At 39.9% G+C, this 25,061-nt stretch overlaps 1 protein-coding gene across 1 annotated transcript in view; it reads left to right on the top strand.

Annotated features, from left to right (window-relative positions):
* The window catches only part of LOC111581636 (ephrin type-A receptor 5), a 74,978-nt gene that overhangs the window by 22,253 nt on the left and 27,664 nt on the right, over positions 1-25,061 (top strand). The window contains 4 exon segments of the mRNA XM_023289889.3: positions 12,031-12,186; positions 12,289-12,491; positions 12,493-12,628; positions 24,750-24,874. Of these exon segments, the coding sequence (XP_023145657.2) occupies positions 12,031-12,186; positions 12,289-12,491; positions 12,493-12,628; positions 24,750-24,874 (620 nt within the window).

Genomic DNA, 25,061 nt, shown 5'->3' with positions numbered 1-25,061 from the left:
GTCCGTCTTTCTCCATCAACACGTCGCACAGCTGTCTGTTTCACCCTCACACTTTCCTCTCAGAAGTACATCTCTATTTATGGGAAACATTCAGCCATAAAACACCAGAATAAAGTGAGCCGTTTCCACATGGGGGCAAACGTTGAAAAATGTCCGTACGAAAGGTTGTAACGGCACGTTTCTTCAAGCAAAACTGCTTCAGTTCACTTTGAAATGTCCTCAGTTTGTTACGTGCTGTGAGCACAACAATTCTCATCAGATATTTGTTCATGTCTGCATACTTTTGCTCTTGCAAATAAAAAATTCTTGAGCACAAACTCAATGCATTGTTGCAGGAAAAGCCAGAGCAAGCACCGTCCCAGGGTTAGGAAACGTGTTTGATTGATGTTAAATTAAATTTATGTTTATACTGCACTTATATAATGATTTGTTCACACTGTGAATGATCAACTGGCCCCATGTGGACCCGAAACTAAGCATAAATACCAAGCAAAAAGCATTGGTTTGCTTTTATCCAGGGACAATATCAGCAAAGTTAATTTTTAAACAACAGTAGTAGTAGCATTGCCATTCTTTTAACTAATATACTTTTTAAAAATGTGTTATATTCCTAAGAGTAACCAGTCATTTCTTATTAACAGTATACAATATATGAGACAGTAGGCCAATTAGACACGAATATTTTTTTTAAATAAATGTAAAAGAAATGTCTCAATATAAAATCAAGATTCATCCTGACCTGTATGTTACTTTCCTGTCAGTTGAGGAATGTAGTGTTGGATTTTTGCTACTATTCTGTTCTGCTGTTTACCATCTTTTGTGTTTCATCAGTTTATTTTGTCATTTATCCAATTAACATCTTGAAAATAATATTGCATCTTAATATTTGCAAATTTTTTTCGTGTCAGGGTAAAAATAGCAGATGTGTGAGACTACGTCGTGATATTGTCCTCATTATACAAGAACTCATTTTGTGTCAGATGACATGTGAAGATATGGGATGTGACTGTGTGAGATGTATAGATGTATGTACAACTTTCCAGCTTGGATAATTGGAGCTCGCCTGCAGCACTGTCAGCCCCAGTAAGACTGAAGGGGAGGAGGGGGAAGTACATCTGTGGGTAAATGGATGGATAGATGGATGGATGGATCGGAGGAGCACAGAGAGGAGAAGTGAAGGCAAAACAAGGGGACACGAGATAGATTGAAGATTTCACACCACGGGGTGTGAGGGCAGGGAGACACAGAGATGGATGAGTGTTGTTTCAGGGGTGATGGCGATGGAGGAAGGATAACTGAGCATAGAAGTGGGCAGATGGATGAAGAGAGAGATAAGTGGGAAGTGGGTGTCTTGCATATGTGATTTAGGCTCAATGAATACCAGGCAGAATGTGGGAATAATGGCTGAATGGAGCGATGGAAGAATGTATGAATGATGAGTTAACTGAATACCAGCAGAAAAGGGCGAATAGTACCCCGGTTTTGAGGACAATATTGGCAGAATATGGCATTTACTAGTATATGGAGCACGAGAACTGTGTTTTTATATATATATATATATATATATATATATATATATATATATATATATATATATATATATATATATATATATATGTATGTATCAGCTGGTTTCTATCGGTAGTTGGGAATGAACCCAGCAGTCGTCTGTCTTAATTTAGATACAAAATGTCACAAAACAATGAAAAATGTCCATCACAGTTTTACAGATTCCAAGGTGACTTTTAAATGTGTTTAGTCTGAGAAACTCTAAACCTAAAGGCAATGATTTTACAATCTAAATCCTCGTGCTTGAGAAGGTGCAACCAGAAAGTCTTTGTTTTGTGTTCTTGATAAATGGCAAAACAGTATAATATATTGTAAAAATTGTTGAAGATGAACCTGCTGTTAATGTAATTCAGCTCTAAACCAGATCCTCCAAAAGTACAATAACTACTGCAATATTCATGTTCAGGCAACCTAAATCATGACAAAAACTTCAGTGGCATGTTGAAATGGTGAATAAAGGCTAAAAACATTGTTTGAATAATTGGATCTTGGAATGAAAGAGCATTTCTTTATAAAATATTGGCTAAATGAACAGCTGGAATGGTGGATTGAAGGTTGAATGGGATGCTGCGTGGGATAAGAGTTCCCTGAATGATGGAGTAATGGCACATGAGCTGATTGAACTGTTGTAATGGTAGCAGTGGAGCTGAATTACACACTGGAGTGAAGGGATATGGATTTAAATGGGGCTGCGATGAAGGAATAAGGGCTGGGTTCGGTGTTGGGAAGATTGAATAAGGGCTGACCGGAATGCTGGAATGAAGGGATAAGAGCCGAGTGTCGTGTTTTGAAGATAAAAAAAAAAGAACGTGGAGCGAAATCCTGGGATCGACAGCTTTGGATTCGGGCTGTGTTCAATTCACGTGACAAAAGAAAAAAGACTTTAGAGGCACAATATGGGCAGCGAAGTTGGGGGAGGGTAGGGGAGGAAGACGGCGGATCAGGAATACAAATGAAAACCACTGTTGGTATCATCAATTAGAAGAATTACTCGGAATGAGGAACCGGCTCTCGCTGGAAGCATAATAAAACCATAGAGCATTTTGTTAGAGATTGTCGTCTAAGTGTGTCATGGGTAGAGCCGGATTCTCCCCTGACGATACTTTGTTTCAGTGCCGGTTCTCCCCTGATGTTCCTCTGTGTTTGCCTGCCTGTCAGACGCCACTGCAGCATATGTCAAACTCGATCTGGTCACAGCAGCGCTGCTGCCATCAGAAACTGTCCCACTGGCGTAGTAATGTGAGGAAGCTTTCTGCCTTCCCTCTCCAGGGAATTCTGGGATAGGAGCTAGCAGTGTGGGAGCTTGTGGTTGATGATGTGGTGACAGGGGATGCACACATGATCACAGCAGCGTGTCGTTTCTATAGGATTAGCATCACGTGCCGATAAGGATCTGAGTTCTAATGCTACCTTGCTGCGGGTGTTTTGGTTTTTCTTGTTGTGCCTCTGTGCCAGTGGCAGGCGAGGCTGGAGGCGTTGTGGTTATTTTGGGCGGCTGGTGCTCAGGTGGAAGAGCTGGTTGCCCGCTAATTGGAAGGTGTCTGGTTCGATTCCGGTTCCAGACACTCAACCCAAAACACCTTGCATTAAAGCTCGGCCACCACTGGTGTTTCAGTTTATGTTTTTGTGTGCTGTATAGCACGATAATTACCCCTCTGGTAGAAAAGTGCAGAACTATTCTCAAGAATATGACATCTCTTCACACTTGGAGAGGATTTCTTCACATTTGGCACAGATGTTCCCCTGGACTCAAGGAGGAACTGATTCCAGTTAAAGGTCAAGATCACTCTGACCTCAAGTATTAATAATTCAAGAATTCACAGACTAATTATGACCACATTCTGCTTGAATGCAAAGTAGGATCAAATCAAATTTTCTTCACAGAAGGTCAAATCTGGACCAAAATGGATGTAAACAGGTTGGCAGAGGTAGTATTATTTCGAGTTATATTTATTTAGTAGGTTATTTAACTAGTATTATTTTATTTTCAAGTCATACCAATCTACATATATTAGTCATCTTACATTGGATTTACAAGATATTGAGTTAAAATAACATTGTGTACAATATTTTGTGCTGTGCTCATTATATAGAGCTTAGAACATTTACCTGCATCCTAAAAGGAGGGAAAAGGCTTTAAATGCATCATCATATTATTTATATTAAGCATTTTCCAAGTGGCAGAGACAATATTTCATCTTTTCTACTTCAAGTTTTTAAAAAGATTAATAAATAAAATTAAATATTGAAATGATTTTCTATTGCATGAATTGGACAGCTTAATGTATTAGTTTTAATTGATTCTTCTGATTTAATTATCATCTGTCAGTAATAATAGAAATCAGTGTTTGTGAAGCAGTGGCGTTGTGGAAGTAAAATCTTCATTAGAACCCAGTGGACCTGAAATACTCAGTGACAGTGTTGTCAAATAATGGAACTGCTCATTTTGATATAATACTCTGAAAAATATCCGTTTTCATTAGCATTTTTGACACAACAGGGAAAATAATGCCTCGCATGACTGCATGAGGTACATTTTGACATTAATCAAAGAACTCCTTAAGGTAGGAGTGCCACACATTTAAAAGGCAAATAAAAAATCTTAGTATTCTAAGCTCCCAACCCTCTCTGTTAAGAGTCCTTCAATCTAAATGGCAGTAAAGTGCAAGAAAAGGAACACAATCTTAGGCATTTTCAAATGTAAGTGACTAGAAATTATTAACCAAGATACTGTTAACCAGAGTGAATGAGACTGTAAATGAGAAAATGCAGCCATGTGAGTGAAAAGAGGCAGAGTTTTGTGGTCTCTGACAGTGAAAAGAGCCAGAAAGTGCAGCTGGTATCGATGCTGCGAAAAATGAGTATTGAAACAGTTTTAAATGTTCAGACTCAATATTTATTGAAAAATCTTTCGACAAAACCGCCCAGTGACGGTACAAGTAAAATGCTTTCCCGCCCGCGTCCGTGCCTTTAAAATCTTTTATGTTTGCAGTTAAAGACTGTTCAGTTACCCCTCACTGAAATAGAAGTTCTGTCATGCGTCGGCTCGGTGAATGATGGCACAAAAATCTGCAAGTGGCAGGAAGCCATCATCTCCTGAAATATGAATTGACTGGATTTATCAAGGAAAGAGACGCCATTCATCTCTTTAGACGTGGTTCAATTGGAAACTCCTGATGGCTTCTTTCACCAAACTCATCCTGTTCTCTCCTCCTCCTCCTCCATCTTCCTCCCAACCCCTCCTCCATCACCCCATCAGCTCGACGTGGTGATGCTGTCATGACAACTAAAGTGCTTCCTGAGTGCTTGTTGGGTAAACTGACTTTCCCAGAAGTGCTTCCTCCCTTTTACCCTTCCCCTGTTAGCATGCATACACATCCACGTGCTTCTTTCTATACTTGCGGGGACTTTAATTGACATGGTGCATTGCGTGGCCCCTGACATGGGCCCTAAACTACACAACAAGATGCATAACCTTATTTATTGCCATAACATATAAAGAATACTTCCACCTAACTCAAACACTACCCCTAAAACCGACGCTTCTTTGGGAAAATACAGAGAAGCCAGAATGTCCTCGCAAAGATGCAACAGCAAGAGCTCACACACACGCATCGACACACATTCCTGCAGTCGGTGAAATATTAATAAAATGCTTCATTCAGCAGAGCCGGCTTCTTTCCATGAAAGCCTGGTCGTCTCCAGAGTCCCAGTCAGCCGTGGCTCAGGACTGGTCGGACTGGTAGTTACGGACACTTCCCATGCATTTAGGTCAGGTGATGAGGTTCCCATATGATACAGTTCATAAAAAAAAAAAAAAACAGCAGTGACACGTTGTTGTCGTGTCTTTCTGCCTTGCACTCGAGTCTCAGAAATCTGAAAACAAGAGAAGCTTCGATGCATCCACAGTTCAGTAGCATCATGAGAGAACACTGAGAGTGGACGCATATTTTTAAACTGACTGACTGCTAGTTTTTATAGACATATGCATTTATGGACTTTGGAACTGGGATATATACAGCCATAGAATAATAAATTGACTTTTTTAAATCAAATTATTTGATACATTGTAGATTAATACTGAAGAAATTAAAATTATAAAAGAAAATGTATGGTAAAATATATATTTTAACAGATTACAATTGCTTATAGATATTATACACTTACAGAAACACATTAATTCAACAATTTTGCTGTGAAAATCTATATAAGATGTCTCTGATTTAACAGAAAAAAATCACACAACCAATACTTCTTTTTCTGTTATTTATTACTCAACTTAAGCCAAAATATTTTAGTGGTGAACTTGAATTTATTAAATTTGTGAATGTATTTTTATTGCCATTTTTATACATTATTTTGTATATTTGTATATTTTTCATGTTAAAATGTTATGATTTTTGAGTTTTTAATATAATTTGAAATTAGACATGCACATTTACTTTTTTGTGATTTTAGTTATATTTTTGTGTTATAAAAATATAGAAAAAAGTGAAATCCCAAAGAAATTTGTAAAAATACAGATCTACTGTATATTAAAAAACAGCGTGAAACAAAAAAGAAAACTGGAAAACCAATACTAAACCTTGTAAATGTTTATGAATTACCTCATTGCTTGCATCGTTTGACTGATCCAAAGGAAAACATTATTATTTTTTCCTAATAATGAAGCTATAAAGCAGCATATTTTGCATTCATTTGGTGAATGAAAGGCCGAACCAAAGCATTTCCTAATTGGTCGAAAGAAATGTTATTAGATTCCAACCAATTTCATGCAGAATCATTAAGTTTCACACATATGTGACCCTCCAGGCTGAGATCACACGTCTCCAGAGCATCATAACACCACTAAGATCCCGACCCTGGAGCACCTTATTTGTGGATGAATGCAGTTTTATTTCGCAGTTCGTCCTCCATTGACTGAGTAAATGGCTGTCAACTAAATGCTGAAATGCTAATAGAACATATAGTCGGGTGTCGTGGCTGGTTGACTTATTTTCCCAATACATCTGGTCAGCATAACTTGACGTTTGATTGATCATTTCTGATGTTTAATCTTCCCCTCTCCACTTTCACTGGACCAATAAATTGTTTTTTGTTGGGAAACTGCTCTGACCCGCCTGACCTCTGGGTTTCTGCTCGCGTCCTGATTGTGAGAATAAATGTCTGCGGAACAATGACCTCCTCTGTCATCCCGCTGACAGGAAGAGCCCATTGACTTGATTGTATATTATTATGGTATTATCATCTGCTCTTTGTTTGTGTTCTCACAGAGACACACACAGATATGAGTGCTGGTTGGCTTGAACACATGCGCACAAAAAACACAGCAAAACAATAACACGTGAAGGTATGAAACCCTGAGACGTGCACAAACAGACACACACCGGTTGTGTTTATGTTTCTTAGAGCAGTAGGTTGCTGCGGGACAAACACAGGAACAGGATATTTACTGTGTTTCCTAGACTGGTTTATTAGCTCACAATAGTATCTGCTAACAGTATAGGCGCTGCATTGAAACTCAGACTTGTCTTTTTTTTGTTTCTTCTGTCAGAGTTTACTTTAACGTCAATCCTGCCGACTCTGTGTGCAGTTGGAGGAGTGACGGGGAAGATGGATGCAATAAAGGCGTCCTATATGCACTCCTGTTTGACATTTACTGGGAGAAAACAGCTGTACTAGGAATAGTGTATACCAGGGGTGTCCAACATGCGGCCCGTGGGCCAAAAGCGGTCCTCCAGAGGGTCCAATCCGGCCCTCAAAGTGGAAAAATTACAGAGAAGACATTAACTGCAGATTGTAAATTAGTAAAACTATAAATTTAAAATAATTTCTAGACCATGATAAATTGTTTTCATCATAAAGTAAAATACTACATTGTTCATTGGTCTTTTGTCATTTTGTGTCTCATTTTTGTCATATTTTGTCTTGTTTCTGTTGTTTTTTGTCTTTTTTTGTCTGACTTTTGTTGTTTATCTCGTGTTTTCGTCATTTTGTTTCTTGCTTTTGTTATTTTTTGTCTATTTGTGTCCTTTTTGTCATATTTTGTTCTGTTTCTGTTGTTGTTTGCCTTTTTTTGTCTGACTTTTGTTAGTGTCACGTTTGTCATTTTGTTTCTCGTTTTTGTCGTTTTGTGTTTAATTTTTGTCTGACTTGTGTCTTGTTTTTGTCATGTTGTCTTTTGCTTTATTTGACAGAAACGAAGCGACAAAAACATGAGAGGAACGACAAAGTCAGACAAAAGAAGACAAAAGACAACAAAAAGCAGACAAAAAGCAGACAGAATGAGACACAAAAGGACAAAAGAACAATGAACAATCTAGTATTTTACTTTATGATCAAAACAACTTGTCATGGTCTAGAAATTATTTTGTCTTCTCTGGAATTTTTCCACTTTGAGATCTGGATTGGACCTTCTGGAGGGCCGGTTTTGGCCCACGTGCCGCACGTTTGACACCCCTGTATTAGGTAGATCAGTAAGGAGCCTGTAATATGAGCCGTGATTATACAATAACGAGTAAACTTGCTACTTTTGTGTATTTGGATCCATACTGCGTTCGCTCATATAAATGAATTTAAATCCAATGTTGGTACACGCTATGTGGTCCTTGACTTTAACTTCTGTTTTATACACCCTCCCCCCCAATCTCCGTTTGTCTTTCTCCCTCCGCCTTAATCGCTAACTCTCTCTAATCCCACCAAACGACAGCCAGTCATATAAATCAACATGTTTACAGTGAAATGTTTCCAATTAAAGAGGACGTTCGTTAAGAAGCATCAACGGACGCCGCCAGATCCTTAATTGCCTGGGATGCCAGTGTGTGATGCATATTAATTACGTATTAACCTCGTGCATCGCGGACGCACGCACACACAGACACATGCAGGCGCGTTAGTGTGTGTTGCATATTAATTACCTATTACCCTTTGTGCTGTGCATTAAGAGCTGCGTGGCATCAGAAAGACAGCTTGCCCAAGGGCAGCACTCTCACATACACACACACACACACACACACACGCACACACACACACACACACACACACACACACACACACACACACACACATTAATACCACCAACACCCTCCGTTCAGGTTGCATTTGCAATGAGGAATGATCCATTACAGTCAGCCAGCCACGACCACAACTAATCTCATGACAGGAAGGGCTTTTCTGCGAGTGTGTATGCGATTTCTGACATAAACATGGATTCTGAGTGAGTGTGTCCCTTTAAGGAAGAATTTGAGATTTAAGAGCTTGTTTTACTGGAACACATCTTGCAAGATATGAGAGATAAAGAAACAACAAAAACAGGTTATAAACATTTGGTTACTTTTTTATGCTGAAATAGCCCCTAAATCACAAAAAAATGCTATTTTTCTGGGCACAGAATAACTGTAAAGAATCTATTTTTTTAGTTTTATTTGCTTTAAGTCCTTTTGTTCCATATTCAGTTGACATTTGGACAACTTATCCTGACAATTCCACAATTGGACCTGAAGGTTGGCCTCTAGCTGTGGTCTGGTTTCACATTGTACATACATGTTCTTCGCCAGCGTGGCCCTTTAATCGCTTCATCCCACTTTCAGCCTTCGACTTGCCGCTCTGACCTTCGTGCCCTCTTTTCCCCTGCAAATCCTTCAACACATAATTAAGTGAAGACAGTGTAATTGCTGCATGATATAACTATGCAGTCATTTACACTCTTGCTGTCGTGTCATGTCGAACGCTACACGCGTGTTCTTCACTCGTTTTCCTGTAGAGCATGGAAAACCTATTTACCCCTTGATGGAAATGAGCTGGAATTAATGATAATAAATACCTCCACATCCACTCTGTTGGTGCTTATTAGTCAACTGGAATGGACTTTTATTGAAGTGACACGCGATGGAATTTTTCCTTTTTTTTCCCTTCACACCAATTTGCACATTTTAATTGCAAATGTTTATATCATTCTCATAATCATTTGCAACTTCCAGGGGGAAGGAAATTTTCATGCATTATTTTAATTTAATCAGAGCACATCAGCTTATCTTTGACACCACATTATCAGCAAATGTCTGTCTGTGTATGCTAATGTCTAAACTGACTGGGATGTTTTCTTACTTTACATTGCGACGGTTCTCCGCCAACAAAAGCCGACTTAGTCTGCATGTACAGTAAATGTCAGAGTGATGCTGATGTGTTTGCTCTCAGCGCTGGAACTGAGGAAAGCTAAGTAGTTATTTTCAGGGATGACAGCTGGAGGTGACTGGGGCCAACAGACTAAAACAAGAAAAAAACAATCCAGACTTGTTCAACAGGAAATCTAAGTAGGGAGCCATGGGAGCGCCACTCTGTGCCCACTCCATACTGTTTGAGTGGCAGATGATCTTTAGGGAGTGAAGCATCGGCACACCAGGCGGCGAGAGCAAACCAAAAATTTAAAAAAAAAAAAAAAAAAAGACACAAAAATAAGTAAAAATAATCAGAGCTGTACTGGCAATATATCTGAGCATCATATCTCTATTATGATTCCTTTTTTGCCATTTTGCTCGTCTGTACTTCTTTTTTTGGTGCTCGTCTCCACTCTGCTTCCCCCAACATGTGAAATGAGCTGCCACCCTGTTTTTATTGATTTGGCCTTGGGGGGTTTGGAGGATGAAGTCAAGGAGAGCCAGAGACCAGACAATAGCAATAAATCTATATGCAACCATAAATGTGTGTGTGTGTGTGTGTGTGTGTGTGTGTGTGTGTGTGTGTGTGTGTGTGTGTGTGTGTGTGTGTGTGTGTGTGTGTGTGTGTGTGTGTGTGTGTGTGTGTGTGTGTGTGTGTGTGTGTGTGGCAATGGGCTGACAAAAGAATGAGGTGTGTGTCCTACTGCCCTGGATGTCAAGCCCACATGTAAAGGTTGATATGGTTTTAAATCACCAGCTGCAATGAGAGAATGAGAATTAAATTAAGATTAAATACAAACTATACGTTTAGTAGATATTTTTTTCACAAATAAATTCCAAAATACAACTAAAAAGTGTTTTTAACAAAAATGAACATCTTCTCACATTTTACCCTCAAGGCATGTTTTTTTGTATGTCGTATTCATCCACTCATTCCAAACTAGGCCAGCTTCATACATGCCTCCAAAAGCAACGTCTTGAGCGTAATTATGGTATGTTTAGCATCCTCCATGCCTCATTTTTTTCTACAAGGCTTCCTCCTGTGTGCGTGTGAAGCAGAGGTGAGACTCGGAGTGATCCAGGGCAGAGGGAGAATTTTTCAGGCCTAATGTTCCATGACAACAGACCAAGGTTCCGTCAAGGTGAATCAGAACCACCTCCGCCGAACGACTGAAGTGCACACACAAATCATCCGGCGACTCCTTCTTTGTCTCCTCCTTTCTCCTCTCTTCTCAGCCCGGCTCGTCCTCATAAACTTGGCTTTTGTCTCCCTTTTTTTCCCCGACTTATCTTTGTTCTTTATCTTCCTGTGTTTCCTCCATTCTGCTGTCTTCTTACCTGAAGTTTAGCAATAACTAAGAAACAATAGATGAAAAGAACAAACACAAACCTTCTCCTCCCCATGGCATCCTCACCTCTGCTCTCCTCCAGCAGAAACATTCATTCGTCGTTGGCTCCACAGTTTTCTGTGGAACTTTGCTTGTATTATTTACCCGTTAAGGCTGCCACGGCAAAACCAGGAGGAAAATGATGCCATGATAAGTCAGTGATGGGTTGGCTTGGGTGGGGTGGGGTGTAGCCATGGCAACAGAGATTGTTGATGTATTCTTGCGTGTTAACATTCCGAGTGCATCACCCTCCTATCTACCTGCCCCACTTAGATCAGCCGTCTGACTGAGTGTTTGTGTGGGAGGAAGAGAGACATTCTGCCTGTTCCTGTGCTGCTTCTTCGTCTTCTTCTTCTTCTTGGTCTGTGTATTTGTTTGTACTGTATATGCTGCACATATGGGGCCAATATTGCGAAGCAGATGCAAGTGCGAAGTCTTAATCAGGAGCTGGGTTTAAATCACTGAGCTAAAGAGGGAAAAGCCCACTGATGAGCAGAGAGGAGGCTTTTTGATTAAGACGGTGAAACAACAGGTTGCGCAGGTTGACTTGAAGGAATAATCCCCCGGAGGGATGTGAGAAGGAATGAGACTTAAAAAGAAACAAAGAAGCAAATACAGATGTGACAAATGTTCCTTTTAATTTCAAACTATTGTGTTTCTGTGCTGAGAAGCTTCCGAAACACCCAACCAGGGAAATATTTCTACTGCTGTGATGTTGACCTCGTTTTTATTTTTAAAGAAATAACCATACTGTCCTGCTTTTCTCCCTCTCTCTCCCACTTTTTTTTATCTGTTCACCTTTTCTCCCCATGACCTCCTTCCCTTCTCCTATTTGTGCGTCTACTCTTATCGTCTCATCTCGTCTTGATCCGACCCCAAACACCCCATGGCGTCCTCTCCCCTCCCCGTCTTTTCAGTCTGTAAAGTGGGGTTTTACCGCTCGCTGCTGGAGTCTCTGGCCTGCAGTAAATGTCCACCTCACAGCGTGGCCCGGCAGACGGGGGCCACCGTTTGCAGCTGTGAAGATGGATACTATAAGATAGACTCTGACCCTCCTAATATGGCCTGCACACGTGAGGATCTGGTTCTACTTGCACCCATCTCCACAATTCAATCTTTTTTCCCCACCAAGTTACTGTTCTATGACGTGATTGGCTGTTTTTTCTCTCTCTCAGGTCCTCCGTCTGGTCCACGTAATGCTATTTCCAATGTCAACGAGACCAGCGTCTTCCTGGAGTGGTCCATCCCCATGGAGACGGGCGGCAGGAAGGACGTGCGCTACAACATCCTGTGCAGACGGGTTTTGCCGGACGGACGGGGATTGGAGGAGTGCGGACCCAACGTGCGTTTTCTGCCTCGCCGCGTCGGCCTGTCAAACACCTTCGGTGATGGTGGCCGACCTGCAGTCACACACCAACTACAGCTTCCTCCTGGAGGCCGTCAACGGCGTGTCAGAACTGGCGAAGGACCATGCCAAGCAGTATGTGTCGCTAAATGTGACAACCAATCAGGCAGGTATGTACGGTCCCCCATGAGAGCTCCAATCAGAAGCACAGCTGCAAACTTATTCTGAACTCCAGTGTTTCCTCTCGGACTTTTTTCAGCAGTGGCGGTGTAAACAAATGGCACTTGACTGCAGATTTTACTTATACAACCTATTTATTGAATGGCCAGTTGAAAAAAGCTTCTTAAAGGCTGAATGTAAAAACTAAAAAAATAATAATATTTGAACAAGCTCATCTAAAGATGCAGTCAGCAGTTACATCATGGCGTAGACATTAGCTTCACCCTCAGAATGTCCTCTCAGTTGCCTTACACCTTTTGTCCTCTGGGGTCAAAATGACACAGCCTGGTTTGACTGCTATTTAAAGCATATGCTATAAATTGTCAATCAGTTCTGCGTTACACCTTTAGTCTTACTTCAGTCCAACCCATTACCACAATTTTTTCCCTTCATTTTAGAATTTAGGGACAGATAGACCTTGTTACATGAAAGTATATGATGGTAAAAGATTTTACTTGAAGTCAAAATGACGTCAAGGACAACACGAGGCTTCATGCTATCAATAGTTTACTCACATTAGCAACATTGAGTCGGCACCGAGCTCAATTAACTGAAGCTACCAATATGTTATGTAATGTTAGCCGGACATCAATATTTTGTGAATGTCTATTTAACTTGTAAAGTCTATTATCAGTTATCTTAAGCTAATAACTTTTCTCTGGTAAATCGCTGCCCTATTTTCCAAGACATCACTCCTCTGACTCTCTGACCTGGAGCCTGGACGCTGGACATGACGTCACTTTCAAGGCCGCGCTCTCGCAACATTAACGTCGTATTAACCGACATATCAATGAGTAGGTACTGAGCAAGATGGTTATCTGTAGTTTAGATTAGTACTCAGGAGTACCCGACACAGTGCAGACATGCAGCAGTGGTGGATTTGCGACAACAAAAAAGAAAGAAATTTGAAGGAGCGGCAGCTAGGATTTAGGAATGGTGGACCATTTTCTGTTGTTTAAATGTTTCAAAAAACATTTTCTAATAATTCCTTTTTCTCCTCTCCAATCTGGAATCCAGGCACAAATGTCTTGGTTCGATAACAAAAGCACCAGATGATGAAATTATCAGAGTATTTGTCCAACAAATCTGTCGCTGTATTAATTTTCGCTTAAGCACCATCCCTGCAGTGAATGAGAGAACACTGCACAGTGGAAAGCCTTCTTTCTTTCTTTTTTTTCCCTTGTTGTTGTTGTTTTGCATTCAGATATGTCATTGAAAAAGCAGCTTGGTCCCCTCAATTAGACAATCCATTTCATGAACAGGATTTGCAGGAGTCTGTGGCTGTAATGAAAGCTTGTGATTCGCAGGCTGTTGTGTGTATGGGCGGTGCTGTGTGGTAGCAGGTGTTCTCCTGCATGCCTATCAACGGACATGAATCACCCCGACGACACGCAAGTTTACGTGTTAATTTGTGGCTGTGAAGTGCTGTGTTTGATCAACTCTGAGCAGAGAAGAACACTTGAGTTGGTACAATATTTTTATCGGTGATGCCTGAGCAGCTCAGGAAATCTTTGTATCTATAAAATGTGCTTAAGCAAGGCAGTAAATGAGCAGCACTAAAGCGGCCAAACATAAAAGGCTGCGCTCACATCAGACAAGGACGGAGTCTGGCTGCTTCACATAGCTGTAAATATTGGATGCTTTGTTAGCTTCCCCTTTTAAATGAAGATGAGAGTTTCATGTCTGCTCTGGGAGCCCATTTTCATGTTTACAGGAGGTATGTGCTTTTGTAGTTGGTTTTATTCGCTTGTAATGAAATGGGTAGCACACAGCGTAATGAAATGAGGAAAAATATGAGATTAATGCTCTCCTCCCCTTGGCTTCCATCTGGAGGGAAGATGAGAGACAAAAGCAGCGTTGAAGGACTGCGTTTGTTCCATTTTTTGCCCAACAGATGGTTCACTGGCAGTCAAAGAATACCAGGCCGTCGTAGGAATAGTAGGAGGAGTAGTAGGAGGAAAAGGTCAGGTGGAGGAAGTGTTGAGGAGAGAGGAAGAAGACGGAGAAGGCAGATGGTTGTAGCAGTAGAAGCTACTGACAGTCCTCTAACTGTGTTGTCACTGAAGCTGTCAGCAGGCTGAGTGGATTACAGTCAGACTACGCAACTCAAATTCAGTTTATTGGAGTTGTAGCTGGATTAAAGTTAGCCAGTCAGTGGACCAAGTGGAGATTAGGGATTACGTCAGATTACACACGGCTGGCAGAGTCACAGAAGATAAATGGTGCTGCTCTCTGGCATAGTGGTGCTTCAGGCTGCTATAGGTGAGGGTGTGGTTTAGTTTACCTTCAATATACGGGTTTAGGAGCAGTTTAGTGGCAGTGAGCAGAAAGTGCACAACTGGAAAGGTGAAAAGCAGGTAGTGACATTTAGTTCCAAACAAAAAACCCTAAGCTAACAGTACATTTACACTGTATCTTGAGTAAAAGAAACAAAAAAAACATCACTGCATTTGGAAACAAGTACTTTTAAAGCTAAACAAACAAAGATGCTTGAAAATAATTTATTTATAGCTAGCACACTCTGTCCATGTGTCTAAATAACAGTGGAAGACTGAACATTTTTAACGTTTTTGTTACAGAACAATGACAGAGAATTGCACTGGAATTTTATGACTTATAATATCAAGTTAATTTGTTTCAGGAGCAGTAATTAAACAGACATAAACTCAAGCTGTTGAACTATTTTTCAGTGGAAATGAAACAACCGTGATAGTTAATAGCACCAAATATGAGAAAAATACAGAAGACCTGTGGAAACGTGTTCTTGTGCTTTTCAAATGGCCCATGTTGCAGCAAGTATTGTGTTTCTAGTGAACTTTAAATGCCATTTTTGACCACATCAATGCAGTTAAAATGACTTATCTGTAAGGAATTAGTGCAAGAGTTCACCCCTCTTACCTGTGCTGTTACTCATCAGCTTAGCTATTGACAGAGTTCATGACATTTTAATGAAAATTCGCCTAAACCTGTAACCGTAAACCTTTCTTCTTAACGTTTACTGTGTCTGCATAGTCCCAACTGCTGAGAGCAACTTTTTGCAAAGAACTACGATAAAAGAAAAGGTGATCAGTCACTCTAGACAGGTTAGTTTTACCTAGAAAAAGTCCAGTAATGGCCCAAAGACCAGTTGTGCTAATTTAATATAATTGATGGCTGTAAAATTTTTTTTTTTTGTTTTTTTGTTTTGTTTTGTTTTTCCATTTGGTAAGGTGGCTGCATCCCTTACCAGCTCCACTACCATCAGAATGCTAGTATAATTCTGCTGGTGGTGGATCTACACTCATCTTTCTAACGGCTTGTTATTGTCGTCTAAAACACCGACACAACGGTGTGTATCACCAGCTCAGTACGGCTGACTGTAAGCAGGTTTTAGTGGCTTGGAGTCCTCTGAACCACCTCTAAATTCACTGACTTAGAGCTGCTTTTAGCACTAAATGCCTTGTGAATCACTATTGAAAGAAAACTTAGGAGCTGTAAAGTTTGCGACACAAGCCATATTTTCAGAAGTTTAGAGGAACTTCTAGCCTCAGGATGTTTTGTGAATAGAGCCTCCAGCTCTTTGATGCAGTCAGAACAAACTGCTGTTTGTGTAAAGTGACACTTAAAATCAACTACTTGGAGATCTTAGCGTGAAGTGACTCAGCAAAGTAATCAGAACAGTTATTTTAACAATAATCCTCAAGCGGTAATTGTAATGAGCAGTTTAACATGCTCTGATCCGTCCTTGCCTTTGTGTCAAAGACGTAATTACCCAGTGAAGACCTCGATCAGCACCGTGTAAACAACTCTACTTTGCCTTTTGTGTTTTTCTTGAGTCTGAGACTGCTCTTTTTGCTTTTGCTTTTACGGGGGGGGGGGGGGGGGGGAAGCCAAAAAAAACAAGATACCGAGGCAAAACTGCAGAGAGATGGGGGCGACAGCAAGACACAGACAGAACAGGAGTCAGAGGATCTGCTGTTTGATGTGTAGGAAGTGTCACACACGATAAGAGATCCGTGAAATAGGTGATTTCACAGTGTCCCTGTGAAGCCCTGATGAATAATAAAGTGTTGGTGCTCGTAAGGAGGAGATCAGCAGAGGTGAAAGGCAGGAGAGGAGTCGGAAAGAGAAGGAAAGAACTACAGAGTCGAGGTGAAAGCGACAAACTGTGGAGGAGAAACGATGGGGAGGTTATGATAGGGAAAGAGGAGATGACACGGCAAGAAGTTGTAAATAAAAAGGGAATGACAGGACAGGAAAAGGTAAGAGTGAAGAATCAGAGGCTGAACATGAACTGCTTGTACACATTGAGAAACACTAAGAGCTCCGGTGCAGCTTAGTGGTTTTAAAAAGGCAAGTCATGTTTTTTCCACCGCTTTGATGTTGCCTTTCACACCAATACATAATTCTGATAAGGTTGCCAGCCAGCAACCACTATGAAGACGAAGAAATATTTTTTTTAAATTAAAATAAATCACCAACTTGACTACAGAACTGTTCCTGCCATCCAATTACCTTCCTGGGTGTTTAAATGTTAGATATTTGTTCAGGCCTTTGAGTGGCAGTAATAACTATGATGTCCATTTTACATGAGGAGAAACCGTCATTCATGAAAATCATATAAAAAAGGAAGCTATGAAATCTAATTGGCTTTTAATGGCTGATAATCACAGAACCTCCACCATAAGCGTGATTATATACACATCCTGGCAGCGTGGCTTTAATACATCCTTATTTTGGGTTATTTGTTGTTCAGTGTAGCAGCTCTGCATGGTAACGCCACACTAAATGCTCCCATACATTGTCTTTGCTGTTTTGGGCTGTTAATCAAGTGAATCGTGATACATTACCTCGTGGGTGGTTTGGAACACATACGCTAAACGGCCCCAAGATTAAAAACATCTGCTTAATAATGTGTCGACGCCCTTCATGCCACTAAAACACAATAATCAGAACATGGACATGGAATATCTGGGGTGTTGGGGCCTCCATAGATCAAGCTTGTTCTGGGGAAACCTCAGATTGGCATCTGGGGAGTTTGGTTGGCAGCTGCTGCTGCCATTGGCGGGTACACTTGGTTTGCAGAAATCTTTTGATTAAGGGTGATTATTGTGACTGATTATTGTCAGTAATAACAATTTTAGGTCAACATTTCAACCTAAAGCTTGTCTTAAATAATGTTCAACAAGTGTTTTTTCCTGATGTTTGCTGTTGCACAGTTTGATTTACTGTTCACATCGCTTCTCTTTTTCATAATCTAACTTTGTGTTGATGTTTTTCTTTCAACTCTAACGCAAAAAAAAATGTGCGTGGTCAGGAACTGTGACCATCCAGAAGGGGTTTTGAAAGTGTTTTGCACAATTAAGTTTTCTTAATTTCAATCCAGATTGTTAGTATTGTATACAAAAAAAATTTGTATTAATGTGCATAAAGAAGCCAAGGAAAGATGGAAAAATCTCCAAAAGGCATCAAATTACAGATGAGACATTCTTATAATATGTCAAAAAAACGTTAGATTTTATTTCCATCATTTACACTTTCAAAATAACTGAAAACACAATAAAGGTGTCTGCAAAAGTTTGGGCACCCTGCAGAGTTAATACCTTGTACTGCCCCCTTTGGCAAGTATCACAGCTTGTAAACGCTTTTTGTAGCCAGCTAAGAGTCTTTCAGTTCTTGTTTGAGGTATCTTCGCCCATTCTTCCTTACAAAAGTCTTCCATTTCTTTGAGATTTCTGGGCTGTCTGTCACGCACTGCTCTTTTAAGGTCTATCCATAGATTTTCTATTATGCTGAGGTCAGGAGATTGTGAAGGCCATGGCAAAACCTTCAGTTTACACCTCTTGATGTAATCCACCGTGGATTTTGGGGTGTGTTTAGGATCATTATCCATTTGTAGGAGCCATCCTGTCTTTAACTTCAGCTTTTTCACAGATGGCATCAAGTTAGTGTCCAAAATGTGCTGAAATTTTATTGAATCCATTTTTCCTTCTACTCGTGAAATGTTTCCTGTGCCACTGGCTGCAATACAACCCCAAAGCATGACTGATCCACCCCCATGCTTAACAGTTGGACAGAGGTTCTATTCATTAAATTCTGTGCCCTTTCTTCTCCAGACGTACCTTTGCTCATTCCGGCCAAAAAGTTTTATTTTAAAAAATTAAGAAAATGGTGAAGAACAGGAGATGTGAAGTGAAGGAGACAAACTTATCAATCCAAGTTGATCCCATACAAACAGAGGAGAGTGTCCTAATTTAATCACTCCTATTTCTGTTTTCCATATTCAGTTCTAGTCACCATTATTAAAAAAGAAGCCCAGTTATGAATGACAGGTTAGCTGCTGTCACATGCTTTTAAAACACTACATTTAATGCACATCAGTCCCAAATATCAGTTATCTGTCTTTCTTTATTACCAGTGACATATCAGAAGATCTCTTGTTTCTATGGTTGCATGTCAAAGTAACATACACATGAAGGCCAGGACTGAAGGTTTCCCAGCAGAACATTGGATTGTAAAGTGGTGATAAGTGTTATTGATTTCACCTGTCAGTACAGTGTTGTAGATGGTTGGTGTATAATAGTAATAATAGAGGGGTTCCTCTGGAACTGAATTGATCTTGTGATAGAAGAAGACTAAAGAAGACTTACAGCATGTTTGGTTGATCAGAGGATTTAAGATGAGACATTGTAAGGGTGAAATTGGCCATTGCTGGACAATCAGAGAAGGAACAAGGTGGTTCAACATCATGCATGTCTTAAATGATCAGTCCATTCAGTAAAATTCAACATCTTTGCAGTAGTAAATAATCTTTCTTGCTTCTTTATGCATCTTTGACTTTTGGTTTTTAAGAAATTTGTCTTCTAGAGATTTGTCCACTGAACATACAAGTTATGTTTTATCATCAATGCCTGAAATCTTTTGGCATTTGACCAGAAAAATGATTCATCTGTAAGGAATTACCGCTAAAGTTCACGCCTCTTACATTAAGTATTATCAGTTCAGCTATTCACAGGGTTCATGACATTATTATGAAAACTCCCCAAAGTTTGTAATTATAAACCTTTTTTTTTTTTTTTTAACGTGCTGCTCATGTATAGTCCCATTGGAGGATTCCACTCGAAGACGAAAGCATTGATTCCCAACTGGAGAGCAAAGAACCCTCCAAGGGGTTGTAAGGACAACTGTGGGGGGTTGCGAGATGATTAACAGGATTAGAAAGAGGGGAAAACACAGTGCAGCATTGTCTATAGTGTCCCAAACCTTAGCTTTTTCTTGTGCAATGCCCATTGCTTGGTTGACAAATGGTCCCACATGCTTTCTCTGCAGGGCCTTAAAAAGCATTAATAGTCATTAAATTGATTTTGCAAAAATTAAGACCTTAAATGGCATTAAAAATCATTCAATTTCATTCTCAATGGCATTGAAAATTCTTTCTGCAGTTTTCAAGAAAAATATTTGACTATAATAATATGTAATTATAGACTGCGATTCGTCAGATATGTGCATCTGCGTAAACATGCTGAAGCATTGCAATAATTGTTCCGGCTGGTCAGGTACAGTTGCCAACAACTGCATGTTCTTAAAGTGTCCGGCAGACTGGACCAGGTGGAGGAGAGCTGGGAAATAGAGGAAGGCAAATTCCAGCAAAAATGCCTAGAAAACATGGATTTCAGAGAATGACTGCAGTCCGTGGGTGGTCAGGGGTGGGTTTTTTTGTCGTTTTGCGTTTTGTTTTTGTCATTTTGTGCCTTGTTTTTGTCATTTCATGTCTCAGTTTTGTCATTTTGCATCTCATTTTTGTCATTTAGTCATTTTGTGTCTCGTTTACCTAATTCCAGCAAAAATGGCTCAAAAACATGGATTTCAGAGAATGACTGCAGCCTGTTGGTGGTCAGGGGTAGTTTCTGGATTCAGAAATAGTGAAATGTAGGGACAGTTTTCATATAAAATCATCTTTTACAAAAAAAATGTGTAACTTATTGAGTTTACAGTATAGCATTAAGATGGCATTTGAAAGCATTAAATTTGACTGGCTGATTTCTGCAGAAACCCCATTATTAAGGGGCCATAAGGCTACAAGGTCTCAAAGGTCACCCCATAGGAAGTATTCTTGTTTTTAGAACCTTTATGGATTATTGAGTAGCTAAAATGTGTTGGTGTCAGCTCATAATAAAGAACTGCATTCATTGACGGTCCCAGATTGGTTCTTGGCTGCCAATTAAATCAATTGAAAGTGTCATAAAGAGATCATTCGGGTTAAAAGTTAAGTCGCAAGCAAAAGAGATGAGAGCGGCTTTGGTACTTTACAACTTTAATAAAGGCATCTCTGTCCCCTATCTCTCTTTCATTCTGCCTCACAATCTATCTTTCTGCCATTCTCTGAGGGTAGTTATAGGATAATAAAGCAGATAGTTGAAGGTCTGTATTGATTTTAGCGATGGTACAGACAGATAGCGGTCTGAGAGGCTTATGTTCAGCACTGTGATAATGTTGCTCTTATCTGAGGCCAGAGTTGTTACACTGGAGGGCTGCACTCATCCACTGAATAGCTTTTTCTAACCTCTCTCTGTTTGTGAGGGGGAAAAAAATCTCATATCAGCCTGATAGCAGACAAAAAATGGCCTCGCTGACTGAAATTATGGCAAAACACCAGGAGTTTGTGTTCATTTGTGTTGTGCGTTGCCGTGCCGTAGGTGCTCATTAGCGGATGTAACGCGCTGGAAGTGTTTAAAGCAGCGAGTGCAATTCAGCTGTCTGCTGTGTTGCTATAATAAAAGTGTTGCTGGGGTCCTGTCTACACTCTTTCAACATCTTTCCTGTTTTTTCCAGTTTCTGTCAACCCGCTGCCTTCCAATCCTTCCCCTCTTTTCCATCAGCTCTGTCTGCGTCGCTGTTTTTCCGCTCTGATTTTAAAACACTTGTTTACTCTCCGTGCTCGACGCGGCTTTGGGTGGATATTGGCGTCTTTGCTTTTCTGCATTTGGTGAAGGAGAGGGAAGGGAGAGTTAGCGCTAAGCAGGAAAAGTCTGGGAATGTTTGATCACTGTATCTGTCTCTGATCAATATTTGTTGTTTAAAAGTCTGTGCAGAAAATACAGAAATGACACCGTAATATAAAGTTAGATTTCCAGGGGTATGAAAATGCACATTTTGCATGGAATTTTCTGACTGAAACGAAAATAAACATGGATTTCTGCAGCATATTTACACCTTTATCTGGTGCTGAACTTGTTAGTTAAATAATAGATTCTGAAGTTTGAATTGCAGATTAATGTTTGAAGGTATTCGTACAAAAAAAGCAATTTGTAGACCTGAGCTTCCGCTCTGGAATTAATGTTTTATTGAATGATTAAATTCATTGTAAGGAGAATCAACAGATCAGTTAAAAAGTAACTAACGGCTGCAGCCTTGGTTTAAATCAGGGGTGTCAAACATGCGGCCTGTGGGCCAAAACAGGCCCTCCAGAGGGTCCAATCCCTCTGGAGGTCCTGTTTTGGAGAACAGATGCAGGACGACTTTGTGAAGTGTAAAAATGACAGGGAAGACATTAAATGCAAATTGTAAATTAGTAAAACTGTAAATTTAAAATAATTTCTAGAACATGACAAGTTGTTTTGATCAGAAAGTAAAATATTAGATTGCTCATTGTTCTTTTGTTGTTTTGTGTCTTATTTTTTTAATATTTTGTCTTGTTTTTGTTGTTTTTTGCCTTTTTTTGTCTGACTTTTGTTGTCTCATGTTTTTGTCGTTTTGTGTTTCCTTTTTGTCTCGCTTGTGTTTTTTGTCTTATTTTTGTCATTTTTTGTTTTGCTTTATTTGTTGTTTTGTGTAATGTTTTTGTCATTTTGTGGGTTTTTTGTCTCGCTTGTGTTTTTTGTCTACTTTTTTGTCATTTTGTTTGTTGCTTTTGTCATTTTTTGTCCTGTTTGTATCTAATTTTTTGTCAAATTTGTAGTCTCTTTTTGTTTTGTGTTGTTTCGTTTTTTGTCGTTTTTTCTCTCATTTCTGTCATTTTGTGTCTCATTTTTGTGATTTTGTGTTTTGCTTTATTTGTTGTTTTGTGCATCGTTTTTTTTGTTTTGTGTTTTTTGTCTCACTTATATTGTTTGTTCGTTTTTTTGTCGCTTTGTAACTTTTTTGTCGAATTTTTTGTCTCTTTTTTCTTTTGTTTCATGTCGTGTGTGTTATATTTTGTCTTTTTTTCTCGTTTTTGTCATTCTGTCTTTCGTTTTTGTAATATTTTGTGTTGTTTTTGGTGAGATATTTTTTTGTCTTTCTTTTGTCTGACTGTCGTTTTGATCATAAAGTGAAATACTGTATTGTTCAGTTCCAGATAGCTGTGATTAAAATGTGGAGTTGTTGTTATTTATAGGTTACTATGCTCTGATTTTATTGGTCCGGTCCACTGAAGATCAAACTGGACTGAATGTGGAACCTGGATTAAAATGAGTTTGAATTTTCAATGCAGGATGTCAAACCAGGTGTATTTATATAACTGAAAATCCTAAGTTTATATATAAAGCTCTTTACACCCTCATATGACATCCTCTATTCAGAACTTTTGATTAAATATAGCATGGCCAGCTGCATCCATTCTGAGCGGATTTAAACTTAGATTTGGGTGTATTGTTACCCATAAAGCTGCTGGGAAAATAAACCCTCTCTCTCATCATTGAATCCCAGCCCTTTATACCATTTAAGTGTGTGTGTGTGTGTGTGTGTGTGTGTGTGTGTGTGTGTGTGTGTGTGTGTGTGTGTGTGTGTGTGTGTGTGTGTGTGTGTGTGTGTGTGTGTGTGTGTGTGTGTGTGTGTGTGTGTGTGTGTGTGTGTGTGTGTGCGTGTGCGTGTGCGCGTGTGTGTGAGATTCGGTCTCTGGTTTCAGGCTTTTAAGATGTTCCAGATAACACTTCTGTGCAACCATCCACTCAGGATACAGTTACTGTGTTTGTAGCGATGATTTATTCCCCGTGGAGTTCTGCTGAGGCTATTGAAACCTAAACGGTGTTTAGCATTTGCAGTAGACACACACACACTCGTACACTATCAGGAGGTAGCCTGAGGGAGCATTTTGCCTGGTTAAAAGCTCTTTATGTGTCAGAGACTCTCCAACTGTCCCTCTGAGAGATGGACCAACGGCTCAGGTTACAACAGGATGGCTCCATGATTGATGCAAACCCACACGACTGAGCTCACTTCACTTCAAAACGGAAAGAAGAACTTACCCAACAACCTGTCGTGAAAGTTTCTCAAACGGCCAAAGGCAAAAGAAAGTGTGGAAATCTCGTAAATTCAAAATGAAAGCAAAATAATCTTTGTGGAACCCGATGTGTTTTGTTGTTGTTTGCTTTGTCGCAGGACTAGAACAGCTTTAAAGTGTGTTGTGTCCCTTTGCAGGCTGCCAAATCCAGAGCACTAGACGCTCTAAGCCAGATGTGAAGAGTCATAGAGTCGACTTTATGGGCTCCTCTGGTAGCATCTGCTAAATAGCAAGATATAAAGGGACGGTTTAATTAGACGCAGGTGCACCTTGTTGCCAGATTGCAAACATGTTTTTAGAAGCAGAGCTGCTATGGAACCGAAAATAATCTCGCTGGTTGAGTGAGAAGTCAGTGGACTGAGAGAAACCAACTCAAAGATGCAAGAAATTCAAGTAAACTGAAGAAAAACATAGCAAATTACCTCTAGATTTTAGCAGAAATATTAGAACAGATGCTCATAATATGGAAAACCTCTTCTTCTTTCCGCCCTTTTTTTCATTTTTTGAGTTTTCATCAGCAGTTTAATATTTCATACCGTACAACAACCACAGCGAGTCCTACGATTAGCTCCGTACATGTACACATCAAAGGATGACGCGTCGTCAAATGAGCGACGTCTTACAACATTAGCGCCATTTCTCTTGTGTTTAATCAGGCTTTATTAGCTTGTTCTATCCGTTTTATTTAATTTTAACAAGGTTAAATAGTGGAAATGAAACCAAGGCGCTGGGTTGCATCAGATTAAACTGCTGGGTTTTTACTGTTATGATATTCCTCTAAGGGAGTTGGATGTCGGTGCTTGAAACTGTGCTGTCTTTGTGTCTTTGTGCAGCTCCTTCCCCAGTGAGTGTGGTGAGAAAAGGTCACACGGGGAAGAGCAGCATCGCTCTATCGTGGGCCGAGCCGGATCGCCCCAACGGCATCATCCTCGAGTACGAGATCAAGTATTTTGAAAAGGTAAAGAAAAGAAATGTTGGTGGTGTCCCTGCTTTTTAAATGGCCTTGAGCTGCCTGTGGCTTCTCTTCCTGGGACTGTTGATATACAGATGTTGCTGAACCTGTCACCAAAGTATTGATTTTAAATGCTGCTTTATGTGCATCTCGTATACGGTGTGCTGCGTCTATTGAAAAAAATCCACAGGCT

Source organism: Amphiprion ocellaris, chromosome 17 (assembly GCF_022539595.1).
Source record: "Amphiprion ocellaris isolate individual 3 ecotype Okinawa chromosome 17, ASM2253959v1, whole genome shotgun sequence".
Classification (NCBI taxonomy): domain Eukaryota; kingdom Metazoa; phylum Chordata; class Actinopteri; family Pomacentridae; genus Amphiprion; species Amphiprion ocellaris.
Note: the sequence above shows the minus strand (reverse complement) of the source record. Positions and strands in the feature narration are given on the sequence as shown.